The sequence below is a fragment of the Diadema antillarum genome, unplaced genomic scaffold (genome assembly GCF_040938485.1).
Source record: "Diadema antillarum isolate AM-2024a unplaced genomic scaffold, OU_Dant_1.0 seq00000657_RagTag, whole genome shotgun sequence".
NCBI lineage: Eukaryota > Metazoa > Echinodermata > Echinoidea > Diadematoida > Diadematidae > Diadema > Diadema antillarum.
In genome coordinates this window covers 38,560-64,071 of record NW_027271569.1, presented here as the reverse complement: position 1 = coordinate 64,071, position 25,512 = coordinate 38,560, and the positions used below count along the sequence as shown (strand labels likewise).

At 38.2% G+C, this 25,512-nt stretch overlaps 1 protein-coding gene across 1 annotated transcript; it reads right to left on the bottom strand.

Moving 5' to 3' along the window:
* Positions 1 to 397: 397 nt before the first annotated feature.
* LOC139736591 (ras-related protein ORAB-1) lies at positions 398 to 22,158 on the bottom strand. Its single transcript, XM_071647337.1, has 7 exons — positions 22,001 to 22,158; positions 12,299 to 12,371; positions 10,728 to 10,775; positions 8,806 to 8,853; positions 4,436 to 4,531; positions 1,958 to 2,089; positions 398 to 938 (listed from the first exon to the last, which is right to left on the bottom strand). Exons 1-7 carry the CDS (start codon positions 22,021 to 22,023, stop codon positions 738 to 740), a joined length of 621 nt encoding a protein of 206 aa, XP_071503438.1. The 5' UTR covers positions 22,024 to 22,158; the 3' UTR covers positions 398 to 737.
* Between the last annotated feature and the right edge of the window lie 3,354 nt (positions 22,159 to 25,512).

The following is a 25,512-nucleotide window of genomic DNA, read 5'->3' as shown; positions in this document are numbered from 1 at the left end:
CATTGTAGAACTTTAATGAGAAAAATGCCTCTTCAAATCCTTCATCTGATGAAGGAACATAGTGACAGAAAAGAGAGTCCTCTATTGCAAAGTGCTCTGAACTCTTCAACCAAGTTTGCATTCCACCGTGCCGACACGCAGCAGATATGTACACTCCACACGGATTGTGAAGTTAATCGCCATGCAGCAACAAAGGTTTCTGGATACGGGTCTCCAGACGTCAATCTGCTTAAAGATTTGCACTTGACCACACATCTTGTATCAGGAGGACTTCATCACGCTCTCGACAAGAATCAGCAAATATTCCCTACTGGTTGCCCGTGAAACCATGTACAGCACAAACTTAATATGTCACAGGGCCTTCAAATATCCCTCAGAGCAACCGTCCATTCCCCCCCCCCCCCCAAAAAAAAAAAAAAAAAAAAAAGGTGAAAGGCAACCCACAAATTACAGTGAACAATCTTACAAATATATGTCTATTAACATGGGAAACAACTGACAAACTGGCTTTAGTCTTGGGTGATGTCATTTCTGTGAAGCTATACAACAATGACTTTGATCCTTGTGGGAAGAGGAAAATAATACATACAAAGCTTTTTTTGTTTTTGCTTTTTTTTCCCCTTCATTTTCCAACAATTTCTGTTTCTTATTCAGAAGTGCAATGAAGCTAATCAAACAAAAAGAGGAGAGAAGGAGGGATAGTAGTAGTAGAAGGAGAAGTAGTAGGGGTTGTAGTATTAAGAGCAGCAGCCACCGCTGTTTGGTTTGACCGGCGTGGTGCTGGGGTTGATGCGGTCCTGTCTGCTGTCCGAGGGTACGCTGCCGGGTCCCATCCTGTTCTTGATCTCGGCGGCCATCGTCATGAAGGCCTGCTCGACGTTGGTGGCGTTCTTGGCGCTGGTCTCTAGGAAGGGGATCTCCAGCTGGTCAGCATATTCCTAATTTGGGTTTGGAGAAGATAGGAAAGCAACAATGAGGGGGTGGAAAAGGGGACAGTGGAAACTGTATACACGTATATGACCACCCAGCTCAAAACACACAAAAAGTCACAGATTAGGATTCTCTGTAATGGTCCAAAAAATGTCATTTGGGTTGAATGACCCAAACTTTAAGTTTGTCTTACCCGAGAGAGTAATCTTTTTCTACCTACTGTCAAAATTCGGTGGCTTAAAACAAAACTAAAATTGAGAAATTATAATTTTTTCTGGACCATACTTTTTTCCCATTGACAACTCTGCACAGCAAGCCTGAGTGACCCTAATCTTTAAACCCTCTTTTCCCCCTTTTCTATGAAACAGCACCTCTTAATATTTCTCCTATTTCAATCACTTTTTGAATGGGTCAGGATGGTCCAATTTTGACAATTCAATATCACTAAGCTTAGAGCCTACTCTTTTACATTATGTAGAAAAATGGAATTTATTTTGGTCTACTTTTTGTGGATTTTGAGCTGGGCGATCACATATTTTTCAGTCATAACCAATCTAGTTGGAATATTCTTCAGGTTTTCTGTAAGGTCATCGAAACTCATTAAAGGCCTTCTAGTTCAATTTGGTGAAAGTTAATATTTTTGGTTCATTACTTCCCCTTAAGAAACAGTTATCAATAAATTCAAAGTTTTAGGCAGGAATTCTGAACTTCCCATGCACCTATGATATAGCTATCATACCTCAAGCTCTTTGCATTCAAGATCTACAAAAGGAACACAACAAACACGCTGTTGTCGTTCCAAAATGACTGCTACATCGAAAAGCCCATGAGAAGCCACCCTAGATTGATTCTGACATTCAAACGGCTATAAACGACTTTCTTTTACATCCGTTACTGCGCACATTTTGAATATGCTGTTGTCTAATAATGCCATTGTTTTTTAATAGCAACTTCCTTTCAAAACGTAATATCAAGAGCATGAAAGAGACATGAAAAACTGGGGAAGAGTGGGACACACGTCACTTACCTTGGCTGTCGTGTAGTCGACAACTTTCTTTGTGGTGAGATCACACTTGTTACCTACGAGGAGCTTGTTGACGTTTTCTGACGCATACCGGTCAATTTCTTGTAGCCATTGTTTGACATTGTTGAATGATTCCTACAAGAAAGGAGAAATAAAGAAAACGCTCAGACATGTCCACAAAACTGTTAGTCACCGAGAGCAGAAGAAAAGAAACTTGTTGCACATCAATACACTAATACAACAAACATTTATTTAATCTTCACACGTAAATGGCTACTCCAGACTGAAATTGTTTCAACACTAAACATCCTTGCTCTGTAGATATTTGATATGTATCGTACATACTTTATTGTAATTTGATTTGAAAGCAATGAACCAATGGGACGGAGGCTCATAACACATGTGGAATGTGTTCTGCTACTCTTGTATCAACTACTGTACTTTTCTAAAAAACTATGATGCTTATAATATGCACACCATTTCCTACAAATAAGTTCTACAATATAAACCTAAATAACATCAGCGCTTAACTCTGCCAACCACTGATGTACCATGTTTGAGAGAGAGAGAAAAAAAAAGGCAGGCCCATCAGAATCTTCCACTGAAACTCAGAATTTGACCATAACTGACCTGATGTGTACCATATTTCACCAAACATCGACAGAACGAAATGTCCCATACCCATATATTTGTGTACCAAATTTAACAACTTGCATTGACCATAGCATTTGGGCAGATTTTTTTTCCCCTTTTTTCCCCTTTTTTTTTGCTCTTTGACCCTTGATCTTCCTTACAAGTCTCGTAACGTGTAAATCAGTTAAGAACAAACACACAAAATATTGCCTCAGGCAAATTTTGTTGCAGAGGCACGACAATGAAAGGGATGGCAAAAGTTGACTTAGCAACTTGCTTCATAATCAGATCAGTAATTACAAATCACAGTAATGTCAATTATATGTGTTGATGACTATAAATGTGACCATGCATCACAAAACAAACAAAAAGTCGCACCCCTTGATTTTACATGAGGACTCAAAAAAGGTGAAATGGGTCAACCGAGTCAATCTTGACTTTTTCATATTTTCTGAAAGAGCTTTCCTTCTTCTACATTATTCTTTAGTTTGGGATCATAACATGAATGGAAAAGTGTGTTTCCAGCAGTTTTTCTACAACCCTTTCTTTGGGGGGAGAGTAGAATTATCAGGTATGTCCTAGGGGCCTCTTTTCATTTCTTGAAATCCCTTGCACACACTTCACTTTCAAGTCTAATAACGTTTTAAAGGATAATGATACTGCTTTGAAAGTTGGCATTAATCATGAACAGAATGAGTTAATAGAACATGCTCAATTTCAGCTCAATCTGATAATCCCTTCATTGTTGTTGCTCCTGTGGTTTACATCCTGTGTTTTGTCCCTTTCATCGCACAGCTAGCACGGCTTGGTAAAGATTATGCGCTTGAATAGACCCTGTACTTCAGAGCCTCTTTTCTCAGTTCACACTTTTCCAGAGTGTGTGCTTTCTTTCAAGTATTTAGGTAGGTTAGGGGGTCCATTTGAATTGAGTTATACATCATTCTAAAGCTCAGTCTGCTCTTTCAGAATCTGCCCTTCACTAAAAATCCATGTCTGACGACTTTTTGTTGGTTTTGTGATGCAGGGTCACATATAATGGCTACAAACAATGTACAGCCCAATAGATGACAACCACCTTGATTACATAATGTACTAGGCAGAACAAATTTTCTCTCTCTCTCTGTTGACTGCACATCACTTGCTTAGCAACAAAGCAACGTTGAAGCCATGACACAATCCACTCCCTACTTTTGAAGTCCCTGCCCACTTAGACATGACACTGCAAATGTAATCCCACGCTATAAATCTTCAGCCCCCGTGCCAAATTACCCTAGTCCATACAGCCCTGCCAGACAACAAGCCTCGGAGCAGGACTAGTGGCATGCTGTGAAAGATCCCATGTGTGCTATCAACAATGGCAGACACTAGGAAATGATACTGAGGGAGCTAGACAAAAACAGCATGCCCCACCCGACCAACCTTTCTGGACAAAATTTGAGTGAGTTCTCTACCCATAAGGTCCAATCCATTTCCAACCTACCAGCTCATGATGGCAGCCTCCTGCATTCAATTATCTCTCTCATTTACCCCTCATTTAAGAAAAAAATAAAAAATAAATATATAATGTATACATATATCTATCTATTTATTTATCATATATTTCTAATCCTATCTGTATGTTTTACATCTGTTTGGTGTATTTTACTATTTCCTATACACTGTATATTTCTACTTGTGTAATACTTCTGATATTTTATGCTATTCCTTGCATTTGTCATTGTTTGCATATTTGGAATTTGGGTTTGAATTTGGATTTGTTTGAATGCAGAAATACACCAAACCAAAAACCCTGATTTTTTACAGTTGTATAATAGCAGACCAGCCTAATCAAAAAGAGAGCAATCTTACCTGATCTGTGACGTCATACACTACGATGATTCCATGTGCTCCCCTATAGTAACTTGATGTGATGGTTCGGAACCTTTCTTGACCTGCTGTGTCCCACTGAAAAGTGAAGAAAATGGGAGGGAAAAAAAATTACATTGATGCATCAGTCAAAGATGTATGATGACAAGTGCAGATCAAGCTGTTGCCAGATTATCATATTGTGCTGATGGAAAAGCAGACCATGATTGGTATATTCATATCATACAGTATCTGCTTCAATTTCCTTGTACAGAGGAATGTTTCCGAATATTGCAGTCGCATATTACACAAACCCCATTTTAGCACCATACTGCATCCCACAACAGTTTAAGCAGACCTCGATGATGTCATGTTAAAGGACAAGTTCACCTTCTTAGACGTGTGGGTTGAGTGAATGCAGCAATATTAGTAGAACACATCAATGAGAGTTTGAGGAAAATCGGACAATCCGTTCAAAAGTTATGAATTTTTTAAGTTTCTGCTCAGTCACGGCTGGATGAAAAGACTACTATAGCTTGTGATGTCACATGTGTACAACAATATAAAGAAAGAATAAAGAAAATTCAACATATTTCCATCTTTCTCGCACAGCAAAAGAACACTCGACTTCTCTCTTTCAGAAGGCAGGGGGAATAATATTACCCTTAACATACGTCAGTAACAAGTCCAAGAAATGTGACTTTATTCAAAAAGTAAAGTTTTGTGAAATTCTCTTTTTATTTTCCTTATATCGTTGTACGCATGTGACATCATACACTGTAGTAGTCTTCTCACCCAGCAGTGACTGAGCAGATACTTAAAAATTTCATAACTTTTGAAAGGATTGTTCAATTTTCCTCAAACTTTCACTGATGCGTTTTACTAATATTGCTGCATTCTCTCAATCCTTGTGTATATGAAGGTGGACTTGTCCTTTAACTCACTTAGGGTGATTGTATCCCTTACAATAGCCAGAACAACAATCACAAAACACATGACTACGATACAGAGATGCACACACACACACACACACACACACAGACACACCCACACACCACACATACACAAGCCAATCAAGAAAGATGGCCGCACCACCATATTGGCTATGATAATACTCGCTGAAACGCCAGTGTGACCTGACCACAACATGAGTGGAAAGAAAACTCCGTAGATCAAACAACAGTAAAGGCTCTTTGCAATATCATCCCCGTGAATTACATGGTCAAACTTCCTTCTTGCTTGCCGCAGCAGGATGACGATACTCCTCAAGTTCAGTCTAATTTCTGTAAACCAATTCTGGCTTCTCCAAGCAGCCCTTCGATGGAAATTATTTAGGTCATCAGAAATGCTGATCATGTAAAATGTATTTCTTGCTCTCTGTTTGTTTTGTTTGTTTGGTGTTTTCTTTTTTTTTTTAAACTTACATGTCTATTTTCTAACACGATGCAAAGACTGAAATACTGTTTTGACAAAGGCTCTGCCAGTTATAAGTCAAAGAATCTAATCAGGTTGACAAAATTTGATTAAACTTCAGAATATGAGTGACTTTTCCGTCAAAACTTCAGACATTTCCAGGAATTCAATACAGCCTGATGCACTGTAATCCTTTGAATATATATATTCCTTGACATAATCTAAATAAATCATCACTAATACTCTGTGATACTGGCAAAGCCTGGCATCAAGCCCAATCTTGTATAGAAACTATTAATGTAATTCACCCTGACATTTTCCTACTCATATTATGGCCTATCATGGCAACGCAGTCCCTATGTCTTTGTCCCCTTTTATCTTGACAAACTCACAACTAAATGCACTTCAGAGGAAAGTGCAAGTATTCCCTACTTACATGTTTACATTTGCATGCCTAGGCTGATGTGCAGTTCCTTTCTTGCATTTTTCTGGTACTTGGTTTGGGATGCATCAGTTGGTTCACCTTTGCACTACCTTGTCCCAGTTATAAAGTACAAGTATGTGTGAACTTAAACTCCTGTGAATTCCTCGTGACATTTTAACAAAGCCGAGCACATGGCTGTGCTTGGAAATCATCTAATAAACATTACCAAGAGCGTTTCACAGCATAACAATGACTCGTATCTGCGATCCTGTGAAGCGATACATTTAAACCAACATTCATTCTTTTCTGCGAGAGCATCAAGTGTGAACAGAGCGCAAGTGTGTGTATGTGTGTGTGTGTGTGTGTGTGTGTGTGTGTGTCTGATGTGCATGTGATGTGTGACTGATGTGTGTATGTATGCATGTGTGTGTCTGTGTCTGTGTCTGTGGTTGTCTGTGGTGTGTGTGTGTGTGTGTGTGTGTGTGTGTGTGTGTGTGTGTCTGTGTGTGTGTGTGTGTGTCTGTGTCTGTGTCTGTGGTGTGTCTGTGTGGTTGTCTATGATGTGTGTGTGATGCATGTGATGTGTGCAGTAATAGCAGTCTGGCAGACTGACGTGTAAGGATGATTTACATGAAATAAATCAGACATGAAACCTTGCATTGAGGAAGACAATACTCTCGATTTGACAGTGCCCCAAGGATGCAACGATGCAACGATGCCAGCGGGATCTGCTATTTCTCAATCAGCAAATGTCCCAGTGGTGAATATCACCCACACGTCAGTCCTGATGACATGTACAGAGAGTGACGGGAAGTGACTCCATGCCAATTTGCACAGAGTGTTCATGAAAATGAACCCTCAAAGATAAATTATGCTGAAATCTGATGTGCTAGGCACCTCATTATGCATATGGTAGCAGTTATATAGAGATTATAACGTTGAGCAGTCTCCTTTGCCATACAGAAGTGCATAATGTACAAAGCATCACTGGTGACTTGAGTGTGCATTATTCACAATTATACTGCACAGTTGCAACAGAAATCCATCATGCCAGGACACTTCATGACATATGTGCTTTGTCTCCTGTAAAACAGAATCATATCCTCAACCACACACACAGATATAGTAAACAAAGATACAAAGGACGATTGTTTGTATTATTTTAGATCATCGTTAGCTGCATCTGCTGTGTAGCATGTACATGTATACAGTAGACACATGCATGCTGTAATAGCTGTCAGACGACCCTGCAGAGTTAATATTGTCGATGGACAGCTCACAATAAATTTTCATGCCCAGGTGACAGAATGCACGCATTCAGATTAACAGTAGACTTGCAGCATGACAGAGTTATGTGAATTATAAAAATGTACAGTGATGCCTAGCCCTTGTATGGCTGTCATTGATCAATTGGTGGAAATACTTTCTAATTCCATTACATTTTTTCAACCCAGTAACAGAGCAATCTATTTCAGCAACTAGAATAGCTCGTACTCATTTCTGTCAGGAAATAAATGTGCCATAGGTTACATAACTTTATTTCCTCACGAACCCAACTGCACAAGATGTCTGTCGATTGTATTCGGGGGTTCAAATAATTACGATATAGAAGAGACCTATACGAATTAAAAATCTATATTTGGGATGCAAACATCCATTTTCAATATGACATATATAAAGTTCCCCCTATGATCTCTATCTATATGCTTATTTATTAATATCAGGTAAACCATCAACACAGGTAAATATAAACTAAGGCCTTCTAGTATACCACCAAGTTGCACATCCTCCCATTCAGCTAATAGCAGAACCAGAATTGTGGGGATTAATATTAGGGTAAGGGATTAGGATTAGCATTTGGTTTAATAGCCTAGGGTTGAAGAACTGCACGTATCAGGTATCATGACATAGGCAGAATACCGTGTGTGCTGAAACAAAGAGGAATAAACCACACATGTCATAAAAGACCAGAATGGCTTCTCAATCTCAGTAATCAAGGGAGAGAGAGAGGGAAAAGAATGCGTGTGAAGGAGGGTAAGACAACAGACAGGTAATCAACTTCCAATCTCGGCTGTGTCCCTGAAGAAGATTTCTATTCACATTCCCTGGCCCGTACTGAAGTCACATCACGCAGCACACTGCACATTCAAACAGAATAAATCATGCACACGCAAATCACAGAGAGAGAGCTTGGTGTGACTAGCTACTGCAATTTACCTGCAGCATGTCGCTATGGCCGAATATTCAGTTCAGCAAAACACACGTTAATTTTGCTCAAATTACATCGTCCGACATATCCATATGACCATGGTAGTTGCTTTCAGACAGCATTATTCTTCGACCAAGTCTGTTGTACCCACGGTTCAGCAAATCACATTGCTGGCAAAACAGGAATTTAAATATTCACTGCATGGTCAGAATTGCCTCCTCCAGTGTCAACTTTTGACTGTTTCTGTTTCTGTTTATATACAATTGTAGTTGCAGCTTTTACATAATACAGGTACAGCAGCAAACATAAAGAATGACATATACTTACTATTTGTAGTTTGATAACTTTGCCGTCTAACTCTATGGTTCGTATTTTCTGGAAAGGGAAAACAAAAGGATAATAACAGTAATGCAAATCATCAGAGCAATTCTCATAACAGTAGACCATGGGAAACAGAAATATTCAAATTCTATGCAGACTTTTAACGTAAAGGTTGATCCTGACTGACAACATGAAAGCCTGTTGGAAGGCTTGCCTGATATAGCAACAAGTAGAGCATACAAAGTGGACTCAAAGTACTGAAACACACTAAATATGTACGGGTGGACTTAATAGTTTATTTGTACATCCTCAAAGGAAAACTACAGTAGCCATAAATTTGAATGTGTGAGTTAGCCGGCTGATTTCAAAGCAAAGGCTTTCACATAAATACCTTGGAGAGAAACAATTCATCAAATCAATTTCTTCCTTTTTTTTTAGAATTTGCATCATCATTTCCACCACAAGTACGAACATGGCTTGCTAAATTGCTATTGAATTCAAGCAGCTGCTGCCACTTTGTTAGGAATGAATTTTTAATGTCTGAGATGAGATCTGCCTCTGGACAACACAGCCCAATACAAGGCACAACTAAACCTGTCTCTAGAATTTACAACAAATCTGACACTGTGAACCCCCATGTACCACTCCCCAGATTTTGAATTGCTGTCAGTTCATATTACATGAATAAACAAAACAAAACAAACAAGAGAGAGAAAGAATGGGAATAATCCCCATCACGCTGAATACAAGTAATCAAATATTTCAATTTGCTGCTGTCCTTTTCCATTTTCTTTACCCCCACATGTGGGGATACTACTTCCTTTAATATACCATCAAGTGGAGAAACTTGAAGTGCAAAAAGTATTGTTATCAAGAAAAGGCACAGTTGTTATGAATCCAGAATAATGGCAGTTGCAGTTTCACACAAGGTTGCTCAAGAATTTACTGGCTCTTTGCATCATATGGCTACAATATTTTTCTTTTTGCTTTCTCTCTCTTTCACACTTTGTCCTAATCTACATGGACTCAATTTAAGTCACTCATCCTCAAAATATAGGGTTAATACACATGCATGCAAACACATAAACATATAGACAATGTTAAAAATGGAGGTTTGCTGATGGTACATAACAATGTAGTTGTACATCAGTTTTACAGGTAATCAAATTCCTTGCAGGTCAGTCTCCTATTTTACTTTTACACTTCTCCAACTGTCCTGCATACATCGGTATTACTAAATATTATATTGATCACTAACTCTCGGTACAGCACGTTGGAAAACTAAATTCATGTGGACTGAACAAATGATGTACAATGTTCATGTAATGAGAAACCCCTTAAACACTGGAGTTAGTCCATTTTTGGGCAGGCTCCCACCGTATTTTCTCAAAATGAAGCCGCTATGAGGTGAAACATGATCAAGGTAAATCATAATTATAAAGCCCAACCTATGAGTCATAAAAGAGAGATTATTCGCAAAGTATTTGGTGAACATATTCTGAACCTACATGATGCGAATTTGCACAATTTAAAAGAAGAAAGCTAATCTGAAGAGAACATTCAAAATCATGTTTAGAGATACAGTAGATAAATCTTTCGTCGTCCGATAACCATAACCTAGAACAAGTCACCTGTTGCACAGTCCAGCCATGCATTGGCAGTAATACATATATCATATATGCCCCACACACTTGCCATAAACTCTGTTTTTGTAGCCTGTGTGTGTCATTTACAAATACACCACATAGGTGTACTGCAGTGTACACACAAGACATCATACCCACTGTCTAATACAGTGTTGTGACAGATGTACCAGTTTACCTACATCTGCCCTTTTTCAAGAGTTCTACAGGGTGCATAAATTACATGCATGTCCTGGTATGCCCCTCAAAATCATGCTGAATGTGAAGGACGGCAATCATACTCACGAAATCAACGCCAATTGTGCTGATGTAGCTTTCTGTGTATGTATCATCCTGAGTGCAAAGCAGAAGAAATATTTGTTAACAAATTACTGTAGTTCATAATTAAGAGGGGACAGGAAAAAATCACATGTATAGCTGTGCAATACATTGATTCCGTCTATACAAGAATAGTTGAAGAATCCATTTCAGAATGTACATTTACATTCAAAATAGAAACAAATACAAGACACAGAGATTTTTCTCTTCCCAAGCTTGCATGTTTTGATCTTAGCATTAAAGGAATGGTACAGTTTCGGTTGAGATGGGGCTTCAGGTTTCCAACGTTTTTTTATGGTAATTTTTTTGATATTTAAAAAAAAGAAGAATTTGGTTTCGAAATGGCTAATATATCCAAAACAAAGCGATCAAAATAAAGGGAGGAACCCACCTTTTATTAGGATCGCTTTGTTTTACTCTTTTTCTTTTCTTTTTTGGATATCTCAGCCATTTCAAAACAGATTTTCGTCAAATAAACTTTGAATTCCTCTTAGAATTGTATGCTCTGGAACATTTAATAAAGTGGCTTTTAAGTATCTCACAAAAAGTTAAAAGCTGAATCCTCATCTCAACCAATACTATATCATCCCTTTAATGTACTAGTAGATTGAACCACACTGTGAAATGGATTCATAATTTGTAAACCTTGGGTTCTTGTTTCCTGATTCACGATGCAGTCTCTCTCACTGCTCTGGAACACAATGCCAAAGTTTGCATTACACCAATTACAGTCTTTGAGTGGATGGCTTTCGGTTGAGAAATGCACACAAAGAGAGTTTCATATCACATCAAAACATCTTCCCAGGGACCGGGGAAAAGATTGGCGGCTGGAGCCAACAACCTTACTGAACACGGGTTAACAATCTGATTGCATATCATCCACAAAACAGTAATGACAACACATATGTCTAATTACTGTATATACGCCATATACTTAGCGAGTCTTAACTTTTCACAACTCTTGACTTCCCAATAATTTTGCGTATGGCTACATTTGCTATTGCGGAGAACCACACTGAACGGAGAAATGTATGCGTGAACGCAACATTCATGTCGGGATCACAGTTAATATTTTAGCATGTTTTTAAATTCACGAATAGCACCTAACTCATACAATTGCAGTTCGCAAAAATCAAAAACTCACTAAATATTCAGCGTATACAGTAAGTATTGATATCAGTTTAGTTTAAAACATATCCATTCATAAGAACTATACAGGCCATATCATCTCAACAGTAATCAGTGACCTCAAGTGTAGTATCAATCAGCTGTGCACACTTTACCTACAAGGGGATAGACCATCTCAAATTGAGACAAATTTGCTAAATGCACATCAAATTGACCAATACAAAGAATCAATCCCCAGAGGTTGGCATTACAGCTTACATTTATCTACAAAAGAGAGTACTAATGGTAAATTTATACATAAGGTCATTGAGAGATTACTTACATAAATTCATAAAACACTTCATAATAAACAAGAATCATTATAATATTCATATTCATGTTACTTGTACACAGAAATAAATGATACTCACTGCAAATCGTAACAGAAGACATGACTTTCCAACACCAGAGTCGCCAATTAATAGAAGCTTGAACAGGTAGTCACTGTGTATAGTAAAAAGAAATAAAATCAAAGAACAGACATTAATAATACAGAACTGTCTACTGAGCAGCCACTGAGAAGATTGATGTAGTTACATATTTGGCTTCTTTTATGTCATACGTATGTGTGTGTGTGTGTGTGTGTGTGTGTGTGTGCTACACAAAGAACACAGCTAGAATAGTTTGGATGTAACCTTTCAAAAACTGAATTGCATTCAAAACAAATTATTTACATTAGTCTAAAACAAGGTCATGAGTTTGTATCATCACCAAACCATCAGACGGCAGACTGCTTAACAAGATGGATCATCACAACACACACACACACACACACACACATACATCTACAACACACGCTTCACGTTGGTCTACTGGTACTGCACAGTATATGGAACGAGGGGCTGAAAAGTGAATGCTCGAATAATCTCAGCCTTGTGAGTCACAGGTCCTCCTCAAAAATAGCAAAAACCACTCCACTCAAGTGAACCCTAATCAACCACGAAGCGCAAAACCAGAATGCATTTAAGGAGAAAAACACCGTCCCTATGAGTCTACGAAACCAGTCGATTGCTCCCTGATCTACAACTGTATGTCTTGGGAGAGAGAGCATGCAATTTACACTCTCCCAGTCTCCTTCAATCATAATCAAGCAGATCCTACAGAGAAAAAAACAACAACAACAAAACAACGGTATCCAAAACAATGTGTGAATAGTAGTCTCTGCGAGCAAGCTACATGTGTATGATCTGCTTCTTGTCACAGTACAACAGTATACATGTAGTGACAGCCATGGATATTTCAGGAAGGCCTTCAGCTCATGCATAGACATTGCATGACGCTGAATTTAGAGCAGATGAAAATCACAATATGCAACCTTCCACAGGATGATTCACTTCCACATGAACACTTGCATACAATCTCAAGCATTTTTTTCAGGCTGATTGCTGTCGATGATCAACACTACACCAGCATTTTTTTTTTTTTTCATTTACGGCACGGCAGTCAGAGAGTAAAAGGGATCGTACAGTTTTGGTTGAGACCCAACTTCAAGTTTCTGTCATTTTTCAGTAAGATGATGAGAAACCTCTTTTGAATATAGAATATGAAAGAGCATGTAATTTCAAGAAGAATTCAACGTTTATTTGATGAAAATCGGTTTTGAAATGGCCAAGATATCCAGAAAGAGCAATCGTAATAAAAGGTGGGATCCAACTTATATTATGATCACTTTGCTTTACTTTGTTTTTGGATGTTTCAGCCATTTCAAAACTGATTTCCACCAAATCAACTTTTGAAGTCCTCTTAGAATGGTATGTTCTACATACTGTTTCATAAGTGGTTTCTTGGTATCTCACACAAAGTTAAAGAAAGCCCAATCCTCATCTCCACCCATACTTTTTTTTTTTTTTTACTTGCACGTATTTAGTTCTTATGGAGCAATTCACAATTGCACAGCACACCGCACATCACTCAAAAGTACAGGTACGACAATACACCTCATTGGTGGACTGTACTACAAAGGGAGAAGAAGAAGAATACTTTGTACACTGCAATTCACTCTTTTTGCACAGATTTATCCAAGTATGGACATGTTTGTTCCACAATCTCACTTGATATTTGCCCCCCCCCCCCCTTTTCTTCTCTTTTTGAGATAAAGAGGCCTATCTGTGTCACAATGTACATCCTGTCCCGGTGTACGACTCTGAGTCACTCTTACCGATACAAGATCCTGGAAGCAGTGACCATTAAACCACAGCATCACATCCTCTGGACGCTGACCCATAACTAACCCACCACAACAATCGTTAATGTCACAGATGGATGGATCACTTCACTTCAAGAAACTGCAGCATGATAATGAAATTGTGGAATATTTCACAATGTGGAAACTGCTGCAAATTTCATGCTACAATAAAGTAGAGACAAAATATTTCCCCCCAAATACGAAAACATCAACATATGAACATACATATTCCCATCAACAAAATTAGATAATCTATTTCTATTGCAAATACAACAATAAAAAAAAGTGAAATTGGCCCATGGGAAAATAAATTGTGCTACACTTTTCACATTTACACCCTACACCCAATGCTAACTGCATCAAACCAAGCAATTGCCATCTGAAAGCTGCTTTACCAAAAGCAAAATATCAGTGAATCAGAATGCATGATATTATATCATGAAATATTATGCTCACAGAAGAGTTGAAAATATGCCCTACTAAACAATCACTGATGTCAATATGCTCTCAAAATATATAATATATATTATCATGTCACATTCACCCTTAACACACTGGAAAAAGAATGGCTAGCAACCATACATATTTTTGATCTATTTCCTATTAAAAAAAAAAAAACACAATGTGGCTTAATGTATCTGACCACTTGGATTGTCAAATGATTAGCACTAACAATGTACACCATTGCAGTTTTAGCGTGCTACTTTTCCACACAAATGTTAAACCTCTTTTTATACAGTATTAACATTATAATATACATACTATGTACCCTCTGACCAAACAGGCTGCTATAGGCCAAAATGTATAACTGACCTTAGAATGAACTATTTTTCTTTACATTCTTTTTAAAAAACCAACACATTACTCCAGAGACTCGAACTCTCCCGTTTTCGACGGGAGATCTCCCGCCGAAAACCCAGTTTTGCAAAGTCTCCCGTTCTCCCGCTGGAGATTTGATTTCTCCCGCCCTGGCTCTGTGTCTCCCTGTGGAGAAGATTTCTTACTTATTGCTATCGTATGTTGAAAAAATAAGCCTTAGATAGCACCAGAGAACATCTAGAACCCTAGGAACTTCGCACACATCAACTCGGAGTCTCCCGTTTGCTAGGGATTTCGGGAGGGAGAATCTCCAGATCAGAAGGTGCTTGGAGTTGGAGTCTCTATTACTCATAAAGTGTCACTCAGCAGACCTTTGATGTGTACACGTGTATGAAGTCTTCAGTCCGTTTTGTGTATTTGAAAATCTCACCTACAAGCATGTCTAGTATGATACACCAAGCTCCATACCCATGAAGAAACAGAAATTGCTTGACCAATCCTAATTTCCAATATTTGCTCTTTTTTTTCTCTCCAGTAATATGTTTACCAAGAACTTTGCGGGGTACTTGGCAGGAAATATCAAATGTGATTACATGTAGGTACACCCTCAAGGCTCAACAGCCAAAAAGCTCATTTCACATGCTGCTGCCAACAATTTGATATTTCACAATGAGCAAAAAATCATGAACAAAAAATCATAAAAACAAATGAAAAGGTATCCATCTTAACAATAACTGCTGTTGTATTCAATTCCATGACATTTGCTCCTGCTACAATTGCTCTCATGAAATATCTGCACGCTATGCCAAACATAAATTCTACACACAAACATATAAACCCAAACCCTATTCCTCACATCAAAACTAAACCTAAAACCCTATCACAACCCTTCTTAAAATTACATGCTCTTTCATATTTCATAAGAGGTTTCTCATTATCTCACTTAGGAATGTTCAAAACATGAATCCCCACCTCAACCAGTACTGTACAGTCCCTTTAAGTTCTTAGAAAAAAAAATAAGACCGAAGCAATTGTCCCTACCAGAACCCTATGTTCTTGGAGAAAATAAGACCAGCGCAATTGTCGCAGGCGCTAATGGCATAGAGTATCACCGGTGTTGTACATTTATGGTGAGACTAAACTAGCTGCTACTGCTATGTTGTATGTTTTGCACTCTCAGTGTATCAACAAAATAAAGATCACAAAAAAAAAAGAACAGCAATCTAGTGATGTGAACTTGTAGTTTTCATGACCCAAGAGATCAATCAAAGTACTATCCCTCACAAGCAATACAGTACTTGTACATGCAGAACATGTATAATCCGTATCTTTGTAAAGACAGGTACCACTGGTACATGTACTGTACTAAGTTCACTTGACTTCAATAACATGTCGCTTTGGTCATCAATCAGCAACAACTGCAATGACACTGAGACCACAGAGAGTTTTTGTCACCTGTAGTATGAAATGTGCAACATTTCAATGTGTCCACAATAGAAGGGTCAATAAATGGCAAGCCAAATATATGCATGTGCACACTATTCAATGCTGAATTTAGCTCAGGGTAACCTTGGAACCCTAATGTAAATTGGGACAAATGTACCATATAATGTCCTCCTCTCCAATTTCTTCTATAATGTGTATCTAGTTATCAAATGACTCACTGCAAAGGTATTGTGTCAGAAATCACTAAGGGGGGGGGGGGGGACTGATATTGCATTCACTTCCATTACCATAGTTAGCAATAGCATACATGGCAGAATCTATACAATTAGTCAGCTAACAAAACTGCTAAAGGTGCAAATTCTTTTACTGATACTTCTAGCACATTGATTTTTTTTTTTCACACTCAGAAATAATTACATCTTCTTGAAAACTTTCAAATATAAACAGCATAAATGTTCTTGGCCAATCGTATGACAGAATGTCATGTGTAGATAAATGTATTGGAAAAAGGAAGGCTTAAACTGTTTCAGGACCAGAAATTTGTCAATCCCATTTCAACATGACAGTTTTTGTTGCTGTTGTTGTCAAACTACTTGTATACTTTGAGGCTTTGACTGTCTTTCACTGGTATAAAAATGTGTACAGTTGTCTCTAAGCATGTGTGCATGCACACACATATGAATGTTTAACATAATTGCATGTATGGCATAATGTACAATGTACATGTATGTGCATGTAACATTTCATGTATCATGCACCTGAATGTATACATGTACATATGTACATACACAGCATCACTAGGAAAACCATGAGAACTACAGTATGCAATCTGCCATTGGATAATAGTAAAATCATAATATTCACTAGCCTCTGTGTACATGCATCTATTGACTACAAAGCATTTACAGTCCGCATGACTAGTGTAATATTTCTGCATACATTACGGTACAATGCCATACAAGTGTGTACCCTGGCTACAGCTGTATGGATCACTTACATGTATTTACACAGCAATAGATACTGACCTATGAGCACTTTTTTTTTTCCAACAAGCAGCACTCTGCATCATAGTACAACTGTACTTACTACAGCTACAATGTACTGATGATTTCAGGGAGCCCTAAACCAGGTCTAGGGCAATTATCCCCAGGCAAATACCCCAGACCATTCCCCTGGCCCTATTAATCCTGAACCTTATCCTAGTAACCCTAACCCAAAGGCTGCGTTTACCTAACTTGAGAGAGACAATCACGTTTCAAAACGTGTTTGGAACAGTGTTTTTTAGATAAACGCAGCCAAACTCTCAACCCTAAAACTACATGTAACCCTAATCTTTAATCCTACCACTAACCAGTATTTAGCAGTGGGGAGGGGGTAATTGCCTTGATATGCCCTAAACCCACTAGCCAGTATGCCACAAGCACCAAAATCCCATTACTCAATATAAAAATTGAAATACTTATAAAGGCACATATAATAGAATATACTGTACAATGTACATAAGTCATTACCTGATGGATTAGACAAACACTCGAAACAGGAAAAATAATTCTTGTAATGTCCTTGGGTCCTATGACAGAGAGCTACAAAGATCTAATATTAAAACCCTAAATAATTGTCATATCTGAACTGGACTAACTTCATTGCAGAATGCAGAGTACATTTCTATTTATCCACTCAAAAAAGTCCCTTGGAATAGTCCTAGTCTATACCTTTTGTACGTACCGGTATACACTGTGCTTACTACAAAGGCAGGGATGCCAACCTTATAAACATGAAAAGCACAAAACATGTTGGGAGTACCAAGGGGCCTAAAGAGAACCCCTTGGGAGCCGGATGGGTCAAGTGCCAGCCCAACACAGCCATATTCATGGCAACATGTATGAATCATTACACATAAAATATTGAGGGCTAATGTTGCAGGTAGGAAATTGAGATTTCAAAATTCACACAGTAGGAAAAAAAAAATCTCAGTTTGCTCTGTGAATTCAACAGCTGGCATGCTTGCAAGCTACTGAAGTTTCAAAGGCATGTTACGATCAGTTACAACTGAACCACAAACATACAGTGTACACTGCAATACTTATATACATGATATATGAAACCTATAATATAGCTACATTGTAGCATACCACGTATATGAAACCTAATCACAGCTCTATGCTTATTTGCTGGGTCTTGAAGGCAGAAGATCATGGGACCTACATTTGTACTAAACAGTATGCTACATGTACAAAAACTTGTGAATAGGATGCAATCAACACCATGCGGACCACACATTGTAAATCTCTGTGCATTTTCACCACATCTTCCTTATGAACTTTCTTATGCTTCATGTCACACACAGTAACAATGTCAATGTAAATGACTCTACAACTGTCACTTCTGATGCATGAAGTATTGTCTTCTCACTAGACAGCTTTCATTTCACAAAATGTAAGTGCTGCAAGATGGAGTTTAGTGGTTGTGCTGTAGAACGTGCCATCTTGTCTCTGAGCTGTTTTGCACCACAGGCAGGTGGGACACACACACACACACACACACGTTTATACCCTCGCTTCTATCTTGTAGACCCCATTTACAGTGAGTGAAAGGGCCGGGCTCGGACGCAGCCAAGCCCGGCCTTCATTTTACTGTAAACGCGCATAAGGTCAAATGTGGTACCAAAATCGGCCACGCATTTGGCCAAGCTCTAGAGGTACAGTTTGTAGTCTCGGCCGTGGCTTGGCCGAAGCCGAGCCCGGCCTTTTCTCACTGCAAACGCAAACTGGGCCAAATGCTATACTAAATTGTGACCAGCGAGTCATTTGTTTACAAGCAGAGCGCCACTACGACAAAATATTGAAAGGTTTGAACTTAGCCCGGGCCAAGCCCGGCACTGTAAACGGGGTCTAAGTCTGTGCATACAAAGTCTACGCACATTCGCATGGGAACAGACGGGTGCAACTTCGGCAGTTGAGTACATGTAAATTATTGATGTCATTGATGACTAAGCAATTGTGGCAGTTTACATGTACATGTACAATGTAGACACCAAATACTATGAGTGGGACTGTAAGCAGTACCTAACCTTGTGACTTGAAATGGACATAATTCAATGTCGGGTCAGAACTACGCTTTTAGGTTTGAAAGCTATTGAATCTCTCAAAGGGTCGAGGAAACTCTGTGATCTCGTGGGTCGAGAGCTATGTTGATTTTTAATGACCACACGCTGCCTCAGAGATGACAGCCACTGTACAGTGTAAGTATGTTATGTTATCATGCACATGTAGCAAGCGTTTGCGCACTATTTAAGCAAGCATTCACGCACCCAGTAAGAGATGCCCATTGGCTAGCTTACCATGCATCTAGTAAATTTGTCCAGTATGTGTACTTTCGGTTCTAGCCATGCATACAGTAATACTGGATGCATAGCTTCATGTACCGGATGCATGGTTTACATCTATGGCAAGGCAAGATAAAATGCATCCAGTAGATTTGCCATCAGGTTGGTGTACATGTACATGATCACAAAATGGAGTTCAGACAAGAAATTTATCCCTTGTTCTACAATACAAATGATGCACATGTCTTTGCGTACATCAGTAGGAATAGTGCGAGTGTGGTATCTATGGAATCTACCGGCAGTCAAAACCCACTTGGCTTCCCCTCATCATGTGTTAACATCCCATAGTTACCTTATGCACATCATTACTGCTGACGCACTCAGACCTGTGCATCATTTGTACACTGATATGCAACAAATAGCATGAAAACTTATATAAATTTACAATAAATTTTGGATGAATTTCACTACCAAGAAACCATGATTTTAAAATTGAATTAAATCAGCAATGTTCATAAAAATGCAGTTGTGCAAGAGATCAGTACACAAATTCAGTAAAACAGTATACAAATGACGCACAGGTCCAAGTGTGTCAGTCGGAATTGTGTGCATGAGGTAACTATGGAATGCTTAACCCATGAGGTGAAGCCAAGTGGGTTTAGGCTAAATTCCATAGTTACCGCATGCACACATTGTACACATTCCGTCTGACGCACGAAAAGACATGTGTGTCATCTGTGTTATAGACTGGGGACAATTTTCTTGCCAAAAGTCCATTTTTCTATCATGTTACATTGTACCTGATGGATGCATTTCATTTTGGCTTGCCATAGACAAAAGCCCGAAAATCATGCATCCAGTAATTACTGGATGCATGATTTTTCAGCCAACAGACATCTCGTACTGAGTGCGCAAACCTTTGTTACAAGTGCACGTACTCTTGCTACAAGTGCGCAATAACATGTTTACCACTGTGAGGCAGTGTGTGGCCAGTAGAAAATCCACACACAGTTCCTGACCAATGAGATCGCATGATTCTTGCTACCCATTCTATAAATTTGTATGAGAGTATCAAATCATTCACTATCTCATGTGAGCTCTCTATTCATATCAGCAACATTGGTCAACAGACTACTGTATACGGCAAATATTTTGGAAGGTTTTCATTTTCGCAAATTTTGCGAATGAATGTGACTTGCACGTATACCTCCATTCAGTACTGTACTCCAGGATCGCAAATTTAACCACTCGTGAAATTGTTAGGTTCAAGTCCCGATTCACAAAAATTTAGACTCGCTAAATATATGGACCACAGTTTATGTAAACTCAGATTTGACATCTGTGGTGTAAATACAAGTGTACTTCCACTAAAGTTCCAGTTTGATCTACAAGATAACAGTTACTAGTTAGACAGGTCTATAATTATCAGACAAGTTTACACACACACACACACACACACACACACACACACACACACACACACACACACACAAAATGATTGTTCTCGAATGAACATGAAGGAAATAACTTTGACGATACACCCTGCCAAGGATATTATTCCATATCATATCTATGTTCCTGGGAGAGAAGTTTATTCATGAAAATCACTAAATGAACACCCATGCCAATCCACCATGCACACGACAAGGAATCGGTGTCATTGTGAATGCACAGTCTACACGTCTATGTATGGTGCTCATTTAATACTGAAAAAAAAAAATTGCAATATTCCTACACAAGCAACGTTAGAAATTAATCTCTTGTTCTTATTGACAACCATCTCATCTCCTTTTTTCAAACCTTTTACTTAGTGCACATTCTTTGAATGCTGATCTCCTAAACTACTTACTGACTAGAATAAGACAAATGTTAGGTCTAACGTTTAAATAGGTCTATCTTTCGATTTCATGCTATCGCCTCTCCTGCTGCTGGGAGTGAGTGTAGAGTAGGCTCTGCATGATGCTTGCACCACTTGACTTGGCTCAGAGTTGAAATCTCAATCAATGCAGTTTTACATTTCATATCCTTGTGGCAACCTTGTCTATAACAATGAAAGACCAAAGGTTAAGGAAGTAGTCTAATTTATACCCTGCCTCATCAATAACGCACAGTAGGCCTATGGAAGAAACAGGAGTGTTCTCCTTTTTGGTTCATGAAATCACGAGACACACCGGTTAAAGATGGCAAATCATGCACAATTCAATAGCCAGTTTCATTTCCATGAATTCATCACAATCAGAAACATGAGTAACGAACAAGGAACTCATCGCCCTTCAATCCCATTTTACCCATACTTACTACTCGGGATTCATTGTGGACATGGCAGGGTAAATCCACAAGATCTAGAAATTTTCTTGAACTCCTTCAAATACGCAATATAATTGGTAAGGTTATTCAGTTTCGCCGGTGTATTCAATCGAGGAAGTTTCAATATGGCTGCCTATACATTACGAGGATCGCATTCATTTTACACGGGATCAGTGTGCGTGCGTACTTGATACGGATAGATGGGGGATGGACGTACGAATGCGAAAACGGGCGTACGTCCGTAAGTATCGCGCAGCATAGAGATAATGTTGAGCGACTTTTACAAGGGGGTGTAGCCATTGGACGGAGGTGACGTCATATGAATACGACGTGGCAGAGCATTGCAATCAGCTGACATAAATAATCCTGTGACGAAGACTATTTCACAGGAAACTGTAGGTTGAGAACATGATTATTTCCCATGTAAATTAATTTGTTTAATCTTACAAAGAATAATGACTATGGCATGTCAAAAGTTGTTCCCAGATAAGGAGAATTAAGCATGGCGGACTGTTTGTTTTTATTAGAACACGATGACTTTGGGCTTTGTCATGTTGAAAAAATCCCCTACCCGCAATATCCAGGTTGGTTGTTGATCAGGTGAAACTTCATGGGCTTTGTCAGAAACCGACTTCAGTTGCTTCTAGTCAACAGTTAATTTTCAGGCGAAGAAAACATGAAGTAAAAATATAAACACGACACTGGTGACAATTAGTGTTCTACATAATTGGTGTATGCTAAAGCTGAAGACTATAGATAATCAAAAGTTCTCTAAAACTTCTGTCGACTTTTTGCACCCGGTGATAACACCTCGCGAGTTGTTCAATTTAATTTCAATTTTTCAATTTTTCAATTTATTTGTTCAATTCCACCAAGAATAACAAATTACAAAAATTGTAATATTGGGAGAAGACAAAAATCAATGATTTGACAATCAAGACAGATAACTGATAAGAGACTTAAATATTAATACATCAGGTGGAAAAGATAGGAGACCTGCTGAGAAGCAATGCTTGTAAATTGCAGAAACTCCTATTACAAATACAAAACTGTTTGATAATAGGCTCTGACGGCTTTTGACGCAATTCCGCCACCATTCCTCTTTTATTTCTGAAAAGAAAGAAAGAAGAAGAAGAAAAAAAAAAACAGAATCATCATCAACAGCCACCAGGTACACAAACACTGAAAATTTCAGCCTGAAAACTATATACAATATATATACAGTATGCAGAGATGAAATAATAATTGGGGGGGGGGGAATGCAGCACATTGACGGATGTTAAAAAAAGAAAGAATGTATTTAAACAGAATAAGGGATTGAATAACGGGGAAAATGATGAACTTGTTAAGAAGAATGGCTGGTGATGACAACCAAAATCATGACAGGCTGGGCAAGAACACAGTAAACTTTTCGGACACCCCAAAGAATTCACCGTGGACCTGTTATGAGCAAGACGAGTGTTTGGCAGTCAGTTAACTTTTGTGCCTTATTTGGCGCCAACGCTACATACCATCAACAAAACAAAACAAACGGGGGGGGGATATGACGCAATTTTAGTTCCGCACCACGTTGTCAGTTTTGACGCGTTGTCCAAAAAAGTCTAGGAAACCACCAAAGTTCATCGATACAATAACACAGGACGCCATTGGAATGAGTATGAATTGTAAGCTGAATAATGCAAATCAAAACAAAGACTTTACCCATCTATGAGAATCAAGTGTATTGCTGCCGCGGTAAACAGAGTACACAAGTGCGACAAAAAGGTGTTGTTGTTGTTGTTGTTGTTGTTGTTTTACATTTAAAGGACAAGTCCACTATGTACATGAGGATTAAATGAATGTGGCTATATTAGTACATATAGAACCAATCAGTGAAAGTTTGGGGGAAATCGGACAATCCGTTCAAAAGAGGTCTAGGGCAATTACCCCCCTGGCCCTAATCCTAATCCTAATCCTAATCCTAATCCTAATCCTGAACTTAATCCTTACGCTACTCACTGATCCAAACTCTAAACTCTAAATCTAACCCTACCCTAATATTTACTCTAACCTTACCACCAGCCCACTGCAGTATTTAGTCGGGGGTAATAAGTTGCATTGTCCTGGAAGGGGGAGGGGGGGGGGAGTATATGGCTTGATATTACGGTTCAAAAGTTATGATTTTTTTTTTTTTAAGTTTCTGTCCCTTAACTGCTGGATGAGAAGACTTCTACAATGCATGATGTCTCATGCACAGAACGATATAAGGAAAATATAAAGAGAATTTCACAAAATCTTATTTTTTTAAATAAAAGTGCACATTCCCTCGACTTATCGCTGACGTATGTTAAAAGAGGCAAGTCAAGTGTTGTTGTTGTTTTTTATTATTATGCAAGAAAAGTGAAAATATGTTGAATTTTCTTTATATTTTCTTTACATCGTTCTACACAATATGACATCACAAGCTGTCGTCTTCTCATCCAGCCAGCAGCGACTGCGCCTGCAGAAACTTAAAAAAATTCATAACCTTTGAACGGATTATCCGATTTTCCTCAAGCTCTTGCTGATGTGTTCTGCTATGCTGCATTCACTAAATCCACGTGTCTATGAAGGTGGACTTTTGTCCTTTAAAAATGCTAACGATGACGATGATGACAATGATAATAATTGATATGACAATTATAATGCTGATGATAATAATTATCTTATTGTTATTATCATCATTATCATTACCATAATAATAATACTAATACGACTACTACTAATGATGATCATAATAATAATAACAATAATAATGATAATAATAATAATGGCAATAGCAATAATTACTATTATTCTTAATGATGATATACTAATAATAATCAACATTATTATTATCATTATTATTATTATTATTATCATTATCATCATCATCATCATCATCATCATTATTATTATTTTTACTACTACTACTACGTCAGTGACGCTGTCACAGGCAACTATAAGTTTTTCAGACACCTATTATAAGGAAGAGTGCAATTTCCACTATTATTCTGAACAGGAGGCAGCTCAAATTATTGAACGGCATGACTCCTTCGAAGAGTATACGATTATAGGCTACACCGTAGCAGCACTTTTACCCTCATTATCTTAAAGGTCTTGTTTACCATTGGGAGCAGTGATTTGAAAAATGTTCGAGTTATCACATTATTTTGATATGTATAGGTCGGTTGTACTAGTCACAAAACATCCTACCATATAAAAATTTCGCAATAAAACCTGTAAAACATAAGGAGATACCACTTTTTTTCTCAGTGAAAAATAACTGTAGACGGTTTAGAAACAATTTCATTATAACTTATTGTCAACATTGTTGTATATCTAACAATACTTAGCATCAATCATGATGATTAACGTTTTTACAACATTGTTGTTTCTATCCCTAGCACATTTTTAGAACTATATTTTAAAGCACTGTAAAACTGGGCTTTTGATTCATCTGCAAATGGTAATTAATGAATAAGGCCCGCATTGATCACACCAAG